Below are 20,849 nucleotides of genomic sequence, written 5' to 3'. Positions count from 1 at the left end.
AAGTTGACGAATATATCCCAATTGCGGTAGTCAGAGGTACATCTATCGCAAAATGAACTAAATACCCACACATTACCAAGCTTTCCGTTTGGTGAGCCGTATCGCCGTCTATAATAATCGAGCAAACTGTTTCAATAATAAATGCACTTATCAACTCCAGGATTCCAATCGGCACTCCCATATTATTATTATTATATTTATTAACCATCTCCACAAGAAAGAAGAAAGGAGAGAAAGACATACTGGTAAGAATTAACAAAATCACACTATTGATGTCGACAATTTTTTCATCTTAAACATAATAGGTACTGTGAAATGTAGTCATTACAGTAACATTTCCCACAATTGTTTAAGCCAAATAATACACCAAAACAATGGTACCTACACGATCATGTTGTTTAAATACTACACCTAATCATTATTATTTACATTGATATTCCTAATTGTCATACTGAAATCCAACGCTAGGGCGAATTTAATTTCAGTCAAGTATCTGTTTGGGCGATGGAATAATAAAATCTGACACCATCATATCCGTTTCTTAATCTTTAAGATGATTATCATGAGTTGCTGTGGGTTATTTTAAATGAAATGTGATTTACTGTTGTGGTAGTATCCGTTATGACGGCAGCCTTTCATGATTTTTAGCTCTAGCCACATCCAAGCAATTTGTCTAAAAAGCAATATTGCTATTTGATATTTGTTGACTTACTTTTACTATGTGCAAATGTCAACTTGCAATATTCCTTTTTTTATAATGTTTTTGATGAATTGCTTCGATATGGCCTTTTTAACCCCTGTTTATTTATTTATGTATATCAGTAATAAGTTTTTTGAGGTTGACGCGGTGATTATTATAATTAAAACACACAGTACCGGGTTCTTAGCGCGTTATAATTAGGAATATGAGAATTCTGTATCACGTGTTGTATATGCCAGTAATTATGTACTTAGTCGTTACATGAGCCATGTCAGGGGCTTTGGGAGGCTTAATAATAACCCTGATGGCAGCGTTGGTGATGTTGATAATCCACCTCATAACCCACACAATAGAAGAAGTAATTGCATTAAAAATGGTCAAATGACAATGGGCACTTTTGTATGAAACTTGGTCCAAGAACCTCCACTGATGAGACTTATATGTAATGAAAGCTTATGCTTTCCCTATGATTCTGGCAAAGTTCTATCAGATTCTGTCCCGGGGTTCTTTTTTTACGGCCATGTTTGTCCTGGCTAAAAATGTGATAAAATACAGTGGGAGCTAAAATCGACTCAAGATTTGTTGCTGGATAACTAAGTCTACATAAATAATTATGTATCATATTGTATATCATTTTAAAGAGAATCTTTTCCAGAATCCGAAACATAAAAAAAAAACAAAAAAAAACTTTTTGTAAGCGAATTATAGTCAATTTATATCTGCAGCGCCATTGTTTCTCGGTAGCTAAGTTAAGGTTCAAGTTTCATGCCTTTTACCCCTTCCAAAAGTATCTTACCGATTTTTTTTATATTGCTTCCGGAATTTGATCTGAGTGATAATAACAAGAAAAATAAATAAACACCTCTTCGATAGAGACCGGCTAAGCTATTGCCTATTGCAAGAAATCGTCATCATTAGCAAGTCATTACGGTATTGCATATAAGCTTATCAGCAACTTGGAACTTGGTCCAAGAACCTCCACTGGTGAGACTTGCATGTAATGATAGCTTATACTTGTCCTATGATTCTGGAAAAGTTCTATCAAACTCTGTCCTAGGGTTTTTTTACGGCCATGTTTGTCCTGAGTGTACAGTAGTGGACTGCAAAATCACCTCAGGATTTGTTGTCGAAAAACTATTTAACTAAGTCTATATACATAATTATATATCATAATGTATATCAATTTTAAAGGGGAAGGTTATCAGAATCAGAAACACAAATAAAAAAAATGCATTATGTAAACGACTTTTAGCCAACTCACGTCCGTAGCACAATTTTTCTCAGCAGCTACGTACGAGTTTAGCGCCTTCCAACCTTTCCAAAGGAGCCCAATCATTTTTTCCTTCTTCTGATATTGCATTCTTAACCTGACAAGTTTAGTGACAACAAAGAAAAAAAAATAAAAAAAATAAGAAGAAATAAAATAGATACCATTCCGATAGAGGCCGCGTAAGCTATGGACCTATTGCAAGATAACGTACTCAAAGGCTAGTCATTATAATCCAACAGACGTAACATGATTAGAATGCGGGAGGACGCAAATGTAGTATGTTTTCTTTCACCACAATCTTGTTTTATTAATCCAGGCTTATATCTTGTCTTATAAACAATGCCGAATGGTACAACAAACGTATCGTAAACGTAAGGTTGCCTGGTAGTAATTGCTACCTTGGCAATAAAGCCGCCTTTTGCACCAGTTATTGCCTGAACTTGTTTAATAAATGTGTTTCTTTTGTATACAATAGAGTCATTGTATTGCATCTTGATTAGAATCATTTATAATCGAACATCATCATTTTCATTCATTCATCATTTTTTTCATTGATCATTTTTAGAATCGTTTATTTGATTATTTCTTGTTTCTCTCGTACTAAGCTGTATACTGTTAGTGTTAAAGAGACACATATTTCGTCTCTTTCGCATAAGGCGATGTACTACATTTCCGTCCCGCCGCATTCTAATCATGTTACGTCTGTTGGATTATAATGACTAGCCTTTGAGTACGTTATCTTGCAATAGGTCCATAGCTTACGCGGCCTCTATCGGAATGGTATCTATTTTATTTCTTCTTATTTTTTTTATTATTTTTTTTCTTTGTTGTCACTTGTCAGGTTAAGAATGCAATATCAGAAGAAGGAAAAAATGATTGGGCTCCTTTGGAAAGGTTGGAAGGCGCGAAACTCGTACGTAGCTGCTGAGAAAAATGGTGCTACGGACGTGAGTTGGCTAAAAGTCGTTTACATAATGCATTTTTTTTATTTGTGTTTCTGATTCTGATAACCTTCCCCTTTAAAATTGATATACATTATGATATATAATTATGTATATAGACTTAGTTAAATAGTTTTTCGACAACAAATCCTGAGGTGATTTTGCAGTCCACTACTGTACACTCAGGACAAACATGGCCGTAAAAAACCCTAGGACAGAGTTTGATAGAACTTTTCCAGAATCATAGGACAAGTATAAGCTATCATTACATGCAAGTCTCACCAGTGGAGGTAAGAACCTCCACTCCTCCACTTGGTCCAAGAGGACCAAGTTCCAAGTTGCTGATAAGCTTATATGCAATACCGTAATGACTTGCTAATGATGACGATTTCTTGCAATAGGCAATAGCTTAGCCGGTCTCTATCGAAGAGGTGTTTATTTATTTTTCTTGTTATTATCACTCAGATCAAATTCCGGAAGCAATATAAAAAAAATCGGTAAGATACTTTTGGAAGGGGTAAAAGGCATGAAACTTGAACTTAGCTACCGAGAAATAATGGCGCTGCAGATGCAAATTGACTATAATTCGCTTACATAAAGACTTTCTTTGTTTTTTTTTATGTTTCGGATTTTGGAAAAGATCCTCTTTAAAATGATATACAATATGATACATAATTATTTATGTAGACTTAGTTATCCAGCAACAAATCTTGAGCCGATTTTAGCTCCTACTGTATTTTATCACATTTTTAACCAGGACAAATATGGCCGTAAAAAAAGAACCCCGGGACAGAATTTGATAGAACTTTGCCAGATTCATAGAGAAAGCATAAGCTTTCATTACATATAAGTCTCATCAGTGGAGGTTCTTGGACCAGATTCGCCCATTCTCCTTTATTATCGCAAAGTAAACCAAAAACTATTCTAGGAAGCAATTAAACTTTACAAGAACATGTTCTGGAGTAGCGAGTGGAGCATAACGAAGCAAGTACGGTCAGTGCGCACACGCAGCCGGGTGGAAACTGTATGCTTCCTACACATCCCACTGCTAATCAAGCTGTGATCACATTTGCGTTGCCAGGTGGTCAAGGGCCCAGCCTTTTTCTATTTAAGGTCCCAAAGATTTTTTTTGTAATCCACTCTTGTCAATGGAGCTATTTCCATCTCCTATTTATAACAAGTTTCTTGACTTCTACTTTCTTGACATGGAGTAGTCCCTACATAAGCCATGTCAGGGGCCTTTGGCGGCTCAATAATAATCCTGACATCAGGGTTGATGAGGTCGGTAATTCACCTTACAACCCACACGATAGAAGAAGAGAAGACAAAACCAATCCAGAATAAAGTTAATGTTTAATTAGAAAATAAGTATAACTTAATATCACCAATAATACTATTTTCTGAATGAAATTATTACCGGCCTCCGTGGTCCTGTGGTTAAGCGTTGTGTTCACGATCCGGAGGTCCCGGGTTCAAATCCCGGTAGGGACAAATCACAAAAATCACTTTGTGATCCCTAGTTTGGTTAAGACATTATAATATGCTGATCACCTGATTGTCTAAAAGTAAGATGATATGTGTTTCGGAAGACACATTAAGCCGTTGGTCCCGGTTACTACTTACTGATGTAAGTACGTAGTCGTTACATGAGTCATGTCAGGAGCCTATGGCGGCTCAATATTCACCCTGACACCAGCGTTGACGGGCTTGGTAATCCACGCACATGATAGAAGAAGAAGAATGAAATATTGCATTTTACAAAGGATGAAGTTAAACCATGACTTTGGCCTAAGCTTGGGGGCCCTGTGGTACCTGTTTTGTCCCTGGGCAGCCACTGTGTGATCACATTCCGTAATCGATTATGTATTCATTTATGTAGTTATCTTCACGGTGTGACTTTGATGCGGCATAGGAAAAGTTGTTGCGTTCCTTCGTTTCTAACTTTCGTGGATTCTCATCTATTGTTTTTATAGAGACATTCGAAATTTGTAATAGTTACATTATTTTGTCTTCAGCGGCTTGTTTCTCTTTTGTTTAACGTTCTAACACTTTTTTATGTTGCAAAGAGATTATATTGTTCTGGGTTTCATTGATACCATACGATTTTTATTTAATAATTTCAATGAACTTTTAATATGTCCCTCCTGTCATATAATTATCATCATCATTCTCCTGCCTGTGAAAAAAATCGAGAAAAAGTAAACAATTTGAAAGCACCACCTTTATAATACATTCGTCATATCAAACATCTCTGAAGAACATACAAGATAAGTAACTTTATGGTTCAAACGTTTTATATTTATTTCTCTTTAAAAAATCTCAGTTCTTTTGAAAATGTATTCCCGTATAAAAACTCTATCCATATTTCTCGACGGGAAGCGATGTCCACAGCCTATCTACGGGCAGTTCATAGCCTCTTGCGGTGGGCAGTGGAGCCAAACCTCACATTAGTGTGAGCACTCGTCTGTGACAGACGGTACCGCACTGGGAAACATTGCTTTTGAAGATTTAGACATCCCAGGGGCTACTTTTTGTATTTGTTACAAGAAGAAGAGGTGTTTGTATTATGTAGGATAGTATTGTTGCTAGTAAGATGAATGCAGGGGGGTTAAAATGGCCACATCGAAGCATTCATCTAAGAAAGCAATATTGCTATTTGACATTTGCGCATATAAAAGTAAGTGCGCAATGCAAACAACTGTCAAATAGCAATATTGCTTTCTTAGACGAATTGCTTCAATGTGGCCATTTTAACCCCCCAGTTTATTTTTCAAGTAATTTAAAAGTTTCAGTTCATGACTTAATAATTATGTCAGTTAACTTATTTAATTTCTATGTGCCCGGGATGATGAGAAGGCTGCATGGAAAGTATGTATTTTTGTCATGTACTTACCTAATTGTATGTTATACGTACTGTCTAGGTACTGAATGTGTAGGTACACACGTTTTTGCACAATCATTCTGAAAGGCGACAATACATGTTGAAACTGTCGAAGTAGTGATAGTGACGATGCATATAACACTTCCAGTAAAATAAATAAGTGGTAGAGCTAGCTAAAACTCTTATATGGATGGCTTGTTATGATAATATATGATATTTTAATATTTAATTGTTAACCCACCGATTTAAAATTCATGGTTCATCCGCTGGTTCGGACGTTCATCCCACACAACGGAACAAAACAAGAAAATTATATTAAAACAATAAATAACAATATTCAAGAATGCATTAACACAGTAATAATTCCAAAGTTAAAAAACTGTTACACAAATAATAACAAGGCCGTGTCTATTTGTTCGCTAGTCGAGCACCCGGAGGCTACGAAAGCGAATCTCAAGTCAAATGTGCGCGTGGAAGACTGTAGTACGCATGCGCCTTTGTGCTCTACTGTCCTCCGCCGACGAATCAAAAGACATTCCATTTTTGAAATGGTCGGAAAATTAATTAAAAGTACATAAAAAATATTTTTTGCGGTGTTTCGAAGTTTAAAACTTTCATGAATGTGTTTATTTTTTCGGTGGTAGATTATTTTTCGTAAATCAGTGACTGATTAGATAATAATAAATAAAATATAAGACGAAAATCAAAAATTAAAATTGCGTAGTAATGTGCTGTGATTTTTGTTGAGTGAGTAGTGTGTGAAGTGACAAATAATAAAAAAGTGTTTTGGTAAAAAATAAACGTAAAAAGAAATATTTTTGAAGATATGACCGATCATCAATTTTACCGTTAGTTCTTGAAACTATGGAGTATGTTTGATGAAGATCAAGTTACTATGTGTATTTGCTATCAATTAACACTGATTCGGGCGAATGTCTGTTTTATGAGGTTTTTATATCTGTATAAAATTTCTGTGATAAAATCGTATTTCGTAAAATATGAAATCTTTTGCTAGGATATCATACTCAGGAAGATTTTAAGATTTTGATTATGGGTACATTCTAACAAAGTGTGTCATAAATTATCGAAGAATGAAAACAAAATACGCATACTATTACGTCGAAGTATTGACTATTGTGAGCTTCGTAAGGCACGTTAAGCCGTTGGTCCCGGCTGCAATAGCAGTCGTTAATAACCATCAATCCGCACTGGGCCTGCGTGATGGTTTAAGGCCCGTTCTCCCTATCTATCCATCCATAGGGAAGGCCCGTGCCCCAGCAGTGGGGACGTTAATGGGCTGATGATGATGATATATAAACAGTTTCCGCGATATTTATGCAGCATATTCCACCACGCGTTTTGGTTTTAACAGCGTTTTTTTACCGACTTCAAAAAAGGAGGAGGTTCTCAATTCGACCGTATATTTTTGACGTGATTTATTGTAGATTTGCCGCAAATGGCATTAACAACTTGGCCAGACAAAGGGCTCTCACCCAGTGACCCTGGCTAGAGTAATCGGGTTGTCAGGATCGCATATTACGTATTTCACATTCAGCGCTCTTGGTGCAGCCAGGCTATCTAGCAGGCCGGGAGTCTACTATCCCTCCTTGAATTGAAATGAAATTTAACGCCTTTACTGCAGTATTTGGTCTGAATGCGGATAGCCGGATCTATGGTCTACTGGTCCAACACAATATGGCAAGATAAACCGTTTAATTGCACTGCCCAAACAATGGATACCGTTCCTTTCGACAAAAACGGGAAACTACTAAATCTTGGACTTTAAATCTTAGACTTTAAGTTTGTTTTGTTTGAGTATTTTATTTCGTATTTAAATTCTGAGGTTAGGTCAGAGAGTACTGCGTTCCCGTGTCTACCACATAACCACGTCGTCGTAACATTCCTCAACTTCAAAAAAAAAGTTGGAGGAATAAAATACGTACTTAATATACTAGCTGATTCCCGTAACTTGTGGGTGTAAAATCCTACTAATAAATTATAATATCTTTCACACCCTTAGGGGTGAATTACTTAAACACTCTTTTTAGTGTTCGCTTGCATTTCCTATAAATAAAAGCTACGCGATTGCGATTTCAGTTGTATGCTGATATACCAGCGTTAGATACGGATCATCATCTCCTTAGCGTTATCCTGTTTTTCATAGCGTCCGCTTACTTAACCTGAAGATTTGACAGGTCCGGTAAACCAGCCCAATACAGGTTACGTTACATACTTCCGAAAATGCATTTCTCGAGAATGTGGGTTTCCTCAAGATATTTTCTTTCACCGCTGACCAGCGTTAGGTACTATAGTAACATTATTATTGTACATCAATGTACAAGTCAGCCAGTTCATTCATAATATTTAGATTCCAACACGCTGCTTGTCTACCAAAAGGTGGAGGAGGAGGCAACCCAGTCGAGTCCGGGGGTCTGGAGCATACTCCACCACGTTCACGTTAATTATAGCCGTTTATTTTTTTTTTGTCAAACAAAAATATTATTCTCAAAAAAAAAAAATACATTTTAACGCCTCTTCAAGTAATAAATAGGTAATACCAAATACGAAATCTGATGCGCCGTATTTCAATTCACATTGTAACCACAAAACCACGAAAGGTTCTGATATAACTCAATATTATTCACACAATTAACGAGATCATAGCCTAGAACATAAAATATCAGGTTTTGATTCCAACATAAACCTCAGTACTTAAGGTAACTTAAGGGCAAGGTATCTCCAATGAAAAGGGGCTTTTAATATCCCGTTGTGAAGGACAGTTAGACCAACGTAAAGTTTGGGTTTGGTGGCAAAAGGTACAATACTCAATTATTTATTGCATTCCATGTTTTAAGCAAATAAATTATTATAATTACAATGGGGTGTTACATAAGCATAGGAACTAAAACATGGACCCTGTAGGGCACAGCAACGTTGAAGGGAATAGAGGAAGTGTGTATACTTACATATTAAAATTAAAACTTATCATTTGAAAATTCGTCTACAGTCGAATAGCTTTTTATTCCTTTTTTATTTTTGACCAAATGTTGGGGAGCCTTTGTTATTGACGTGACGTTGATTTTCAATCAATCACTCAATCAATCCTTTTTTCTCACGACACAACTTTTGACACTGTTAAAAACGGACAGAAGAACCACAACAGGCGGCCTTATTGCTAAACAGCAATTTCTTCCAGGCAACTTAGGGATGAAAGCATTTTAAATTTTCTGTGTCCGTTAGGTAATAATGTTAGCGGGTAAATCACTTTTCCCGCCGAAAAGTAAAGCCCGATGCGAATCTACAATTAAATACATTACAATTTCATAATCAAAACTTTACTTATAAGTGCACTATTTTAGTTCACATGCTATATATTACCCGAAACACTGGTGCTATTAAAATTGGCACTGTAGCATAGAAGAAGGAATAATGCTAAGTATTATAGAACGCAACTCAACAACTCAACCAACAACAACAACTCAACAACAACAACTCAACAACAATAACTCAGCAACTTAACAACAACAACTCCCCGCAACAACAACTCAACTCTCCGCTCCCCACCAGCGGCTAAGCTAAGTTTACCTCACCCCCTCAGTCTTACTTTAGTCTTCAATCGTATGGCGTCAGACGTCACACACACAGATGCCCGTGTACGATAACGTCAATGTGTAGTATCTCTGTAAAACGGGGCGTGTGACTATGGCTTATAAACTTATATTTCACAGAGTAACCACGCTATGAGCGTATTTAGATTTGCATTGGAAATCAGCCGTGAATCATGTAACGCAATATGTTAACGACTTGGAGTGTAACTAGCGCCTTTGTTATAGCTCTAAATTATAGTTGCAGGTAAAATTAAACAAACGTGTCCTATACAGGATGTTAGTGACATCGTAACGAAAACTTTGAGGGATGATTCAGGCCATAATTATATTCTGAGTTGATATCAAGTGGAATTTTCCGTCGCAAAAGTATGGAACGGAAAATAATTTAAATAATCTCTAAAATTTTCATGACTTCTCCGACAGGAAATTCCACTTGATATCGACTCAGAATCATGGTCTGAATCATCCCCTTCTGTATTCGTTACAGTGTCACTAACACCCATACCTACTTGTATGGCTACTGTATGTACTTGTATGGGGTGTAGTGATATCGTAACGAATACTGAGAGGGATGATTCAGCTGATTATTCTGAGTTAATATCAAGTGGAATTTTCCATCGCAAAAGTATAGAATTGAAAATAATTAAAAAAAAACTAAAAAAATAACATGAATTTTGCGACGGAAAATTCCACTTGATATTAACTCAGAATCATCCCTCTGAGTATTCGTTACGATGTCACTAACACCCTGTATACCATGTATTTATTTAGCTTAAAGCTGACTAACTTTCGCGCAGTCACATTTTTATATGGCTAATACAGAACTGACACCTGGAACCTGGCAGAGGGCAGCAGTAACTGTCAGTACTATCCAGAGGTGGAGGACAGGAATTCTAGTACGGCTTTGAAATAGACAACTCTGGGCGCTATCCCACTCGCGTCGTCAGAGTACTGCGGGGCGGAAGGCAAGAGGGAAACCACTGGCGTATTTTTCCCTAAAAAGTATCATAGAAAATGCTATAAGCATGATGAATAAGTAAGCTGTCGTTTCTGTAAAAAATCGGACCTGACAAATCTTCAGGTTAAGTTAGGTTAGCGCACCCTGACCAAACGAGGTAAAGCTAAGGAGATGAGATGCATAAAAAGCGCACGCGTACTGCCGAGATAGAAAACAGCTATAGGTAATAATTATAAGTAAGTAGGTACATTATAAAATTGTATAGTTAGGTAGTATAGTTACTGCGTGTATACGGAACAATGAACCATGTTCTCGATATTATACAATAATAAATAACAACAGGCAATGTTCATTGGCTAGCGAGATATTAACACCAGAATACTGTAAACTTTACCGTTGGTTGCGAGAGACTTTTGATATAGGCAGTAATAAACTGCCACCAAAACGTTTATACTCGTACCTAAGTTAAATTTAACTTAACACGTTCTCTGAGTAAATGAAAATTAGACATACTATGACGAGAAAAAATGTGCCCCACATGTGGGTTATGCACGTATACCTAACTTAAATTTAACTTAACACATTCACTGTGTAAATGAAACTTAGACTATGACAAGAAAAATGTGCCCCACATGTGGGTCATGCACGTATGAGTTTCATATTTATTGGCCCATATGTGCTTCATACACAGTGAACGTGTTAAGTATACAGTTTTTGTTGTATCGTGTGGATTATGAGGAGGATTACCTCACCAACCCTGGTGTCAGGTTTTAGAGCCGCCAGAGGCCCCTGACATGGTTTGGTAACGACTACTTAACTAATTAGTAAATAGTAACCGGGACTAACGGCGTCCGTCATATGTTCTCCTCAGCCATAACACTTTGCGAAATGACGTAGTAAAATCAACTTTTAACAAGTTTATCCATGTTAATTACGTTGAATATATTCTGCAGAATGAACGATTCTGATTCTCTCCTCCAACGCAAGAAGTCAGCTTATTCTTTAGACAATCAGGTACTGACTTCAGCCTCCTATGTCCTGAACTCTTTCAACTTTTCTAGGGTCAGTATCACAAAGTGATATTTTGTTCGATGTGTCTCCACCGGGAATCGAAGCCACGACCTCCAGATTGTGAGACCGACGCTCAGCTCCTGGACCACAGAGGCCGAATTGTGACTGTAAAAATCTTGTATTTTCTCCCCATTGTCTTAAATAGCCAAAGGAAGTGGACAGAGCCATAAATTCCCAACTACCTTTCATTTGTGACAGCCTTTGTGGTTTATTGGTTAGTGCGCTCACGATCTGGAGGTCCGGGTTCGATTCACCACGGGGACATTGTCAAAATCACTTTATGAGGTCGTCCTTTGTTTGATAGAGACATTTCAGGCTTGAATCAGAAGAAGAAAAAGTAAGATGATTTCGTGCTTCGGAAGGCACGTTAAGGCGTTGGTCCTAACTATTAGCCGTAATAAAAACACCTCTATCAACCCGCAGTGGAGCAGCGTGGTGGAGTATTTTTTTTAATATAATAGCCTCGCGTTTCACCATAATCTCACCTGATGGTAAAAGACAATGTGGTCTAGGGTGGATCACGCTTACCTAGCAAATTGCTATTCGCTGTAGCAGATTATAACGAGTCGGAAAAACAGACGACGGCAGTATGATCCGTACTCTTCTAATGTGCTGTGTATTTTATGTTTAAGTACGTTTCATTTGACAAGTCTCGCCTTAACCGTGTTTACTTGGAAATATCTTCTACGGACCCAATACGGAACCCATATACATTTTATTGCTACAATAAAATTCATAAAATTGACTATAAAGCTGTCCACATCGAAAATGGTCATGGCGGAAGTTACGTAAGTGTATTAAAGCCTTAACGGTACTTTAGGGACAGTAATACATTCAGCATGGTTTCAATTCATGTTGATAGACAGGGACAACTTACGCACAAATCCCTACAGAGGTGGGCAGGCCAATAGACAACTCGCATCCGCACTTGGAATTGTAATTAAAAAAATCACGCCAGAATCCCCGAAGCAGTAGGCGTATAGGTATATTAGTATTAGTAGGTACATACACTCACTTCTCGTCAGCTATATTTAAGTCCTATGTAATTCAAATTCAATTCAGAAATATCTTTATTCAGTAGGTAACATAGTTACACTTTGAATCGTCAATTTTTACATAACGAACGTCTCATCCGCCTAAAACTACTGCAGCTTCTCTCAACCTGTATAGCCGGGGAAAAGAAGCTGCAAGAAAAACCTCGGCACAGGGTACTAGACGTTCTTTAGAAAAAAACATAAAATATTGTTATAAGTAGTAATTTAGCTGCCTCAGTTCTCAGACAGTTAATTCCATGCATTCATATCTTCTAAATAATCACTAACTTTATAATAATCTTTCTTGTAAAGTTTCTGTTTAACTACTGTCTTAAAACAGTTGAAAGGCAAATTCTGAATGTCAAATAGGGGGTGAGTCTACACACATTGTCATATCACTGACGCACCGTCATAGCCCTGTTTTAAATCTCGACTCAAACTCTGGCTTCTTGAGCACACATTCTATAGTTATAACGAATTTATTTCATAATTTTATTTTACTATTTAAGAATGACTTATTTATTACTGTAATGTATTCATTTTTTTGTAATGAGTAATGATAAAAAACTATTCTACTAAAAGAATGTAACCTAGATTATATACGATATGACGTATAATACGAACTATTACGAATAAATGAATATGAATATCAATTATCTATAATCCAAACGTGAATTCAAACTCATAAAGTCGCATTTAGATTCGAACCCGTGATACTAAGGATGCAAGTCACGCGTTCTTCGAACAAGACTATCACGGCGCATTGACTTATTAGACCACTATGTTGGTGGAGTATGCACCTCAGTGGGCCCAGTTACCCATTATCAAATTAGATAAGGGCAAACTCGCCCCTGGGCCCAGTTTAAGACTGGGATGAGATGTCCCCTAACTCCTCCGTACTTCTCTTACCGACGGACCCGATTACTCTAGCCATAGAGAGGCGGCCAATCAGCTCGCGACACCAAACACTTCAGAACCCCGATACCGACCCCGCGGATTTCGACGATTTCCCTCAATCAGCGCTTATTGCTATCGACCTATTAGGATCGATTAATTCTTTCAAATATTTTTCCTCTCAGACGACGCCCTGAGCCGAGGTTCGCGCCCAACTGGGCAGCCTCAGGCCTGTTGTCTTAAATGTTGTACCGGGTGAGAGCTTTCAGCGCTCCCCATTTGTCCGGCCAAGTAGTTAGTGTCATCTGCGGCAAATCTACAATAAGTCACGTCAAAAAAAATCTTGATGACGGGAATAACCCCAACAGTGGGATGTAAAATAGGCTGTTTATATAAAATTATGTCAGTATGACAAAATCTTGTTCATTTTGGACAATGTCGTTATCAAGAGATTATGCTGTAACTTGTCAAACAAAGTTTTAATCCTCGTGGGTTGATAATAATATGCAAATTAAATTCATTTAAATATTGTCAAATTGACACACTCACTAATCTCTATTACGTTGCTTAATAATAATTATCCTTTTTTTATATTCAACACATTTATTAATTTAGTAAGTATTTAAAGAAAAACAAAAGTTTTAGAGAAATATACCTATTTTCTTGTTTCATACTTTTAGTGCGTAACGGCCTCTTTGGTCCAGTGGTTGAGCGTTGGGCTCACGATCCGGAGGCCCCGGGTTCGAATCCCGGTAGGGGCATATCACAAAAATCACTTTGTGATCCCTAGTTTGGTTAGGACATTACAGGCTGATCACCTGATTGTCCGAAAGTAAGATGATCCGTGCTTCGGTAGGCACGTTAAGCCGTTGGTCCGGATTACTATTTACTGATGTAAGTGAGTAATCGTTACATGAGCCATGTCAGGGGCCTTTGGCGGCTCAATTATAACCCTGACACCAGGGTTGATGAGGTTGGTATTCTACCTCACGACCCATACGATAAGAAGAAGAAGAGAAGAGAGTGCGTGATTTTTTTAAACTTATATTTTTATCTCTTGTTGGCGTCAGATCTGGCAACCCCCGTTGCCTAGGTATTGTTGATGGTATGGCGCTTAGCAACGGGGGTGTAAGTTAGGATTTTTATATTATTATAATTTTGTGATCTTTTACTCTTTATTATACATTAATACTGAGTTGGTCATCTTTCATTTCGCTCGCTAATATCTCTATTAAAATACAAAGCAGGAAAATTCCCAAAATAATGAGCTAAATCATCCCCCTCAGTATTTGTTACGATTTCACTTGCATCCTGTACAAGTACACACAAGTAAATAGGGTGTTAGTGACATCGTAACAAATACTGAGGGGGATGATTCAGACCACGATTCTGAGTTGATATCAAGTGGATTTTCCTGTTCAAAAATTGATGAAGATTTTAGTTTTTTAAATTATTTTCCGTTCCATACTTTTGCGACGGAAAATTCATGTTCTGAATCATCAAAGTTTTCGTTACGATGTCACTAACACCCTGTATTTCTCGATTACCACAATCAATCGTAAAGCAAATCACATCATCATCAACCTATTAACGTCCCCACTGCTGGGGCACGGGCCTTCCTTATGGATGGATAGGGAGATCGGGCCTTAAACCATCACGCGGGCCCAGTGCGGATTGGTCGTTATTAACGACTGCTAATGCAGCCGGCACCAACGGCTTAACGTGCCTTCCGAAGCACGGAGGAGCTAGAGATTTTTTTTTTGTGGTCATCCATCCTATGACCGGCCTTTGCGAAAGTTGCTTAACTTCAACAATCGCAGACCGAGCGCGTTTACCGCTGCGCCACCGAGCTCCTCAAAGCAAATCACATGTAGGTACTTATCTTTTCCGCAATTAAATAGAATGGGCCCGATCCCAGAATATATCACAATAGACACGGCGGTGTGAGAAAAAACATCATGTCCTATGTTGTACTATACATTGTAAGTACACAATGATTTCTCACATAAAGTAGATCTTGAGCTGTAACGATTATGAAACCAGTAAGGAAAGTGTGCCAGCCTATTGTGCTGACAAGATGTCATATTGGTTCTGATTTACATCGCTGATCCCACATTAGCACATAGTTTATCAGGTGTCTATTACTAGACAACTCATACAAGGTCTTTTGTAAACCAAAGTTATGTCCTTATTGTTAAAAATTTGAAAAAGAAAATGTAAATAAAGTTTCATAAGCACTGTAACAACTAGAACACTATCAGAAAAAAGAAAAACAGAAAAATATTGGTTTCACTAACTTTTAACATTAATCCTAGCCTTGCTGACTATTTCTTGTAAGACTAAACAAAAACTTATTTGCAAAAGTGACAAAACAAAAAACTATTATAAAAAAACTCAACTTATTAATTTATCTCTTATTTATAAATTCTCTAATCATTCAATTCAATTCAAATTATGAAAATTATTAATTATTATTATGTATTATTATTTTCAATTTTTATTTTTTAATTTAATTTTCTCTTATTTATTTTTGATTTTTTTAAATATTTATATTTAATGTCCTCTAGCCCTCGTCGACAACTATACAATACACCAAGATGAACTACTTAAATACCCACACCTCACGGAGCTTTCTGTTAGACCCTACGAATTATTTATTCGTAGGTTTGACCAACAAGATAAGTGGTAAGCCGTATCGCCGCGTATAACGGTCGAGCCAAGAGTGTTAGTGAAATCTCCACTTATGATAAATTAATAACTAATTGGTGGGAGTCCAATCCGCACTGGGCCCGCGTGGTGGTTTACGGCCCGATCTCCCTATCCATCCATAGGGAAGGCCCGTGCCCCAGCAGTGGGGACGTTAATGGGCTGGTGATGATGATGATGGTGGGAGTACGGTACCGGGGTTCGAACTGACGCTCCCCGATTGAGAGCCAACCTGTATTTATTTGCATTATTATGTTTGTAATCGCACGTGACATGCCTTCTGATCGAAGTGCGTGGGCTTGGGTTTTGGTGTATGAGCCTTTTCGATTTATAAGCAGAATAATGTTTATTTCGATCTATATAGTAGGTACAAAAGATTCCGGACTTCTTTCAATTAAAGAGATTTCCATGAATAAGCCGTTTACATCTAAAATGTACGATAGTCATTAGTACCAACACCAAGTATGTTGATTACTTATTACAAGAAGACAAGACGGTCTTTAATGAGTTTCACTACATTAGCAAGCATCTTAATGTTATTTCTTTTTCATTCCAACGTACAAAAATAACTTAATTCTAGGAAGGATGGGTATGGATGAGATTATCCTCTTCGTCGTTTTAATCAACTGCAATCTTTTAAATTCTTACTCCTTAACCATTTAACTGAATTGAAAACTCTTTAAGGTCCGTCATTAATCCTTAAACTAGAGTCAAAGATGTAAAAGCCTCAATAAATCAGACACTTAAATCCTATTCAATTTTGTATTCAAGGTTAATCACTTTTTCCATTAAATATACGTAAAAATGTACTTAAACGTGAAAGCAATCAACATTTGGTGAGCAACAATGTGATGGCCAGTAGAACCGTGCGGCGAGTGAAGCGAGGCAAAGGAAAAGAGACCATTAACGCCTTGAAGGAACAATTGCCAGCAATCGTCGTCACCCCGCCAGACTTCACAGACATGAAGGTCAAAGCCCCGGGGAAAACAGAGGACAAAAATGTGAACAAAAACATCCCACAAGACAATAACACTACAGATACCATCCAACAGAGAATAGTTTCACAAAACACAATGACGGACTTCAACGTGAACCAACTCATTGCCGAGCTCTCGGAGAACTCCAAAGCATCAAAAGGTGAAATCGAAAACATCCAGAGAAGACTCCTGCAACAGGCCAATGAAATATTGAAAGTAAACGCATTTGCACACTCACAACCTGTACCCGAACCGCGGATCATTGATTGTACACAAAAATACAGTACCAATAAACCTGTTTACGGCCGGATACCAGTTATAGTGCCGAGACACATAGCTGTATCAAATCAGGCGCCTGGCCAAATAGAAATTTCGCGCCAAAACCTGACTAATCCAAACATGGCGACGGTGAAGGCCGACGGTCGACCGGACAATCAACTCGACACACAACTAGTTCCAGAGAAGTTGCAAGAAAACCTGGATAATGGTAGAATGATAAATAGCGCCCAGGGAAATATGCAAAGGGTCGCAGCGGCGGTAGACGCGGGAAGAGGTGTTTTTTTCTACGAAACGGGTTCTGCAGGCCGCGCGAGCGCCAGTGCGCGCGTCGCTCCCACACGAGGTGAATGTCTTGTCGATTTCAAATTAGAATTCCTTTTTGAGCGTCCAATTATTTTGTGTGAAAATTCGTTTTTGTTGCATTGTCGCGTATGTGAACTGGCGGTTTGGGCGCTTTCTTGTTCTGTTTTGGTTAATGTATTAGTTGTGTTCTGTGAATGGGCGAAAGTCGAAAGCTCGTGTGTTCAGATGCCGACGACTGGAGTATTGTGCCTCTGACCGTTACTTCATCAGGAGGTTCATTGTTCATCGAACCGGTACGTCTATCCTTGCGCTATGTCGTCCAGCTATTTTTATCATTGTGAGGAAATTATAAACCTGTAGTCTACGCTTTGCAATCTACAATCCTGCGCAGAAGTTAATGCATCTCTATGTAGTGGTGACATGAGTTTGTACTTTTTAGAAAACTCTACTTAGCAATTTACTTCACTAAGCTTATTAGTTATTTAAATATATTCAACTTAATATAACAAGTTTATATGTATTTTAATACCTAAGTGTTAGATCATTAAGTAGTCAAATTTACCAATTTATTTAATCTCTTAATCATTTCTTAATCCTGCCACAACACTATTCATAACATTATTTACGACCTCAACTCTCTCCACGTTTACATCGAGTGTATAATTAACAAAATATTTTATGAGTTCTGGCATTTCTTTCTTTATAATTATTATGATCTTTTCACTTGATAGAAAGTGATGATCAGATGATACTATCAAGTACAGATTAGGTGCCTATAGAACAGCTCAATCATTCTCTTTTGTAGTAACATTTAGTTGTATCTACAAAACAACTTTCAAATTTGCATGTATTTAGTTTCTAATGTTGAAAAAACAATAATTTAAAAATAATTAGTAACTTACAATAGTCATCATCATCTCCCTAGCATTATCCCGTTTTGTACAGAGTCCGCTTACCTAACCTGAACATTTGACAGGTCCGAGTTTTTACAGAAGCGATTGCCTGTTTGACCTTCCAACCCGCGAAGGGAAAGCCAGCCTAATACAGGTTAGGTCACATATCTCCCAAAAATGCATTTCTCGGGAATGTGGGTTTCCTCACGATGTTTTTCTTCACCGCTGAGTACGTGATAATCATCTATGATCCAAACATGAATTCGAAAACAAATTCTAATTGGTTTAGGTTCGAATCCAGAACCTGCAACCTCAAAGTGAGAGGCAAGCGTTCTACAAACTGGGCTACCACGGCTTTTAAGTAACTTCCGATAGAGTCATCAATATTTTCACGTCAGGTATTTTGTGTTTAAAACTTTCAAGTCAACATTTTAATTGTGTTTTATTGATGACATAACTCATGATTTATCGAGATGTCAGATACAATAAATTATACATTGTGTCTTGTGTAGATCTGCGCTCTGGCATTGAGAGTTTTTTTTTAATAGCTCGTTTGTAGCTCGGTTGGTAGAACGCTTGCCTCTCACTTTGAGGTCGCAGGTTCGAATCCAGCACATGCCTTTGATTGTCGAATTTGTTTTCGAATTTATGTTTGGATCAAAACATCGTGAGGATACCCACATTCCCGAGAAATGCATTTTCGGAGGTATGGAGGAGGTTGGTTTTCCCTTCGCGGGTTGGAAGGTCAGGCAGGCAGTCGCTTCTGTAAAAAACCGGACCTGTCCAATCTTCAGCTTAGGTAAGCAAACCCTGTGATAAATGGGATAATGCTAGGGAGTTGATGATCTACTGGATTGGCAGTAAATAAAAGACATAATAATACATTCAGTTGCTCGCATCTTGAGCATTTCGTAAGTCATGAGGGGTGATTGTAGTTTGTGGGTTGTGAAGTCAATGACTAACTTCACCAATCCAGATTGTTGGAAAACCTGTCACCATATGTCCATATTAGGGCTTTGCATTGAATTTAGCTGCAGTTTGTTTCATTACTCGTGGCTCTGCTACCAATCCTGTTCAACAAAAAAAAAAAGTAAAAATTTTATCTTTTTGATAAAAAGGAAATCCATCATTCCATACAAGTATATTGTCCACCCACACGGTCATGTCTTAACGATAAAAATGCAAATACTATCCAATTTCCGGTTACGCGTTATGCAATGAAACGTAACAGACATTTTATTGAACTGGGCTTCTAACGAGGAAGAATCGTTGGTTTATAGTTGGAACTAGTTGTTTGTTAGTAAAAAGAAATTGTATGAAAGCATTCTCATTTCAAATCTGACATCTAGGACACTTTATGACAGATTTCAGTCTATCGCACATAATAATATGAAGGTACAATCAGAAGCAAATTATTATCGTTAGCAATATCCAGAATGTCCAATAATTAGGGACATTCAAGGTGGCCGTATAGATAGTAACACTCTAAGTGACCAAAAACTAAATTTATTTTATTCTTTACAATATAAAAGTCCCTCTGGTAAATACAAGTTTTGCCCAACGTCTGGGACACTATGCTCGGGCTAAAATCTATAACACAGTTGCTAACCACTGTGACATCAAATCCAGCACTGTTAGGGCTGCAAAACTCTCAATTGTAACATGGTTAAAGTCCCTTGACTATGATACTACGGAATCACTTTTACATCCTTGCATCTAATATCTTCTACCTTCTTTTAAAAATACTTGCGTAACATACTCGTTCATAACATACCTTCATACAAACTCACCCTTACACCCACACATACTTATATTCACATACATAAATTGGAAAAACGTACACCCTCACACACATAAAATTATCCTAACTCTGACCCCCACACATACACTCTCACATACATAAATACATATGCACTTATTTTGATACTGACTTATTATTGTTATGATTACTTCTACTATTACACTGGCATACACTAAACTCGTATACTCACACATTCATATTGCTACTTAACACACACCCTTCGCTCTAATACTTAGATGTAAGTTTAATTTTAAGTTTCCTTTGGCAAACTATGCGCCAATATCACATGTACCCATTTTTTTACGGCTTCCCAAGATACAGGCTCCGCCTAGTTTGGGAACCTCTGTTCATTTGGATATATTTTTAATATAAGTACTCATCCTATTTTATGTGCCAATTTGTATTGTTTTCTGGTAATAAAAACATTTTTCATTTTTCATTTTCATTTTTTCATTCTTAAAAAACATCGGTACAACCTGCGTGGTCAAAAAGTTGGCAACAACCTAATCGTCCAGATTCGCGAAACGCTTTCA

General features: G+C 37.5%; 1 protein-coding gene across 4 annotated transcripts in view; it reads left to right on the top strand.

Moving 5' to 3' along the window:
• The window catches only part of LOC126373283 (uncharacterized), a 99,865-nt gene that overhangs the window by 40,399 nt on the left and 38,617 nt on the right, over positions 1 to 20,849 (top strand). Inside the window, exon 1 of one of the 4 annotated variants that reach the window (XM_050019367.1) lies at positions 16,841 to 17,662. The exons of the other annotated variants lie outside the window; for them this stretch is intronic. Within the exon in view, the coding sequence (XP_049875324.1) occupies positions 16,915 to 17,662 (748 nt within the window). The 5' untranslated portion in view covers positions 16,841 to 16,914. Of the gene's footprint in view, positions 1 to 16,840; positions 17,663 to 20,849 lie in introns of those variants that run through there. 4 annotated transcript variants of the gene reach the window in all.

The sequence above is a fragment of the Pectinophora gossypiella genome, chromosome 15 (assembly GCF_024362695.1).
Source record: "Pectinophora gossypiella chromosome 15, ilPecGoss1.1, whole genome shotgun sequence".
NCBI lineage: Eukaryota > Metazoa > Arthropoda > Insecta > Lepidoptera > Gelechiidae > Pectinophora > Pectinophora gossypiella.
Note: the sequence above shows the minus strand (reverse complement) of the source record. Positions and strands in the feature narration are given on the sequence as shown.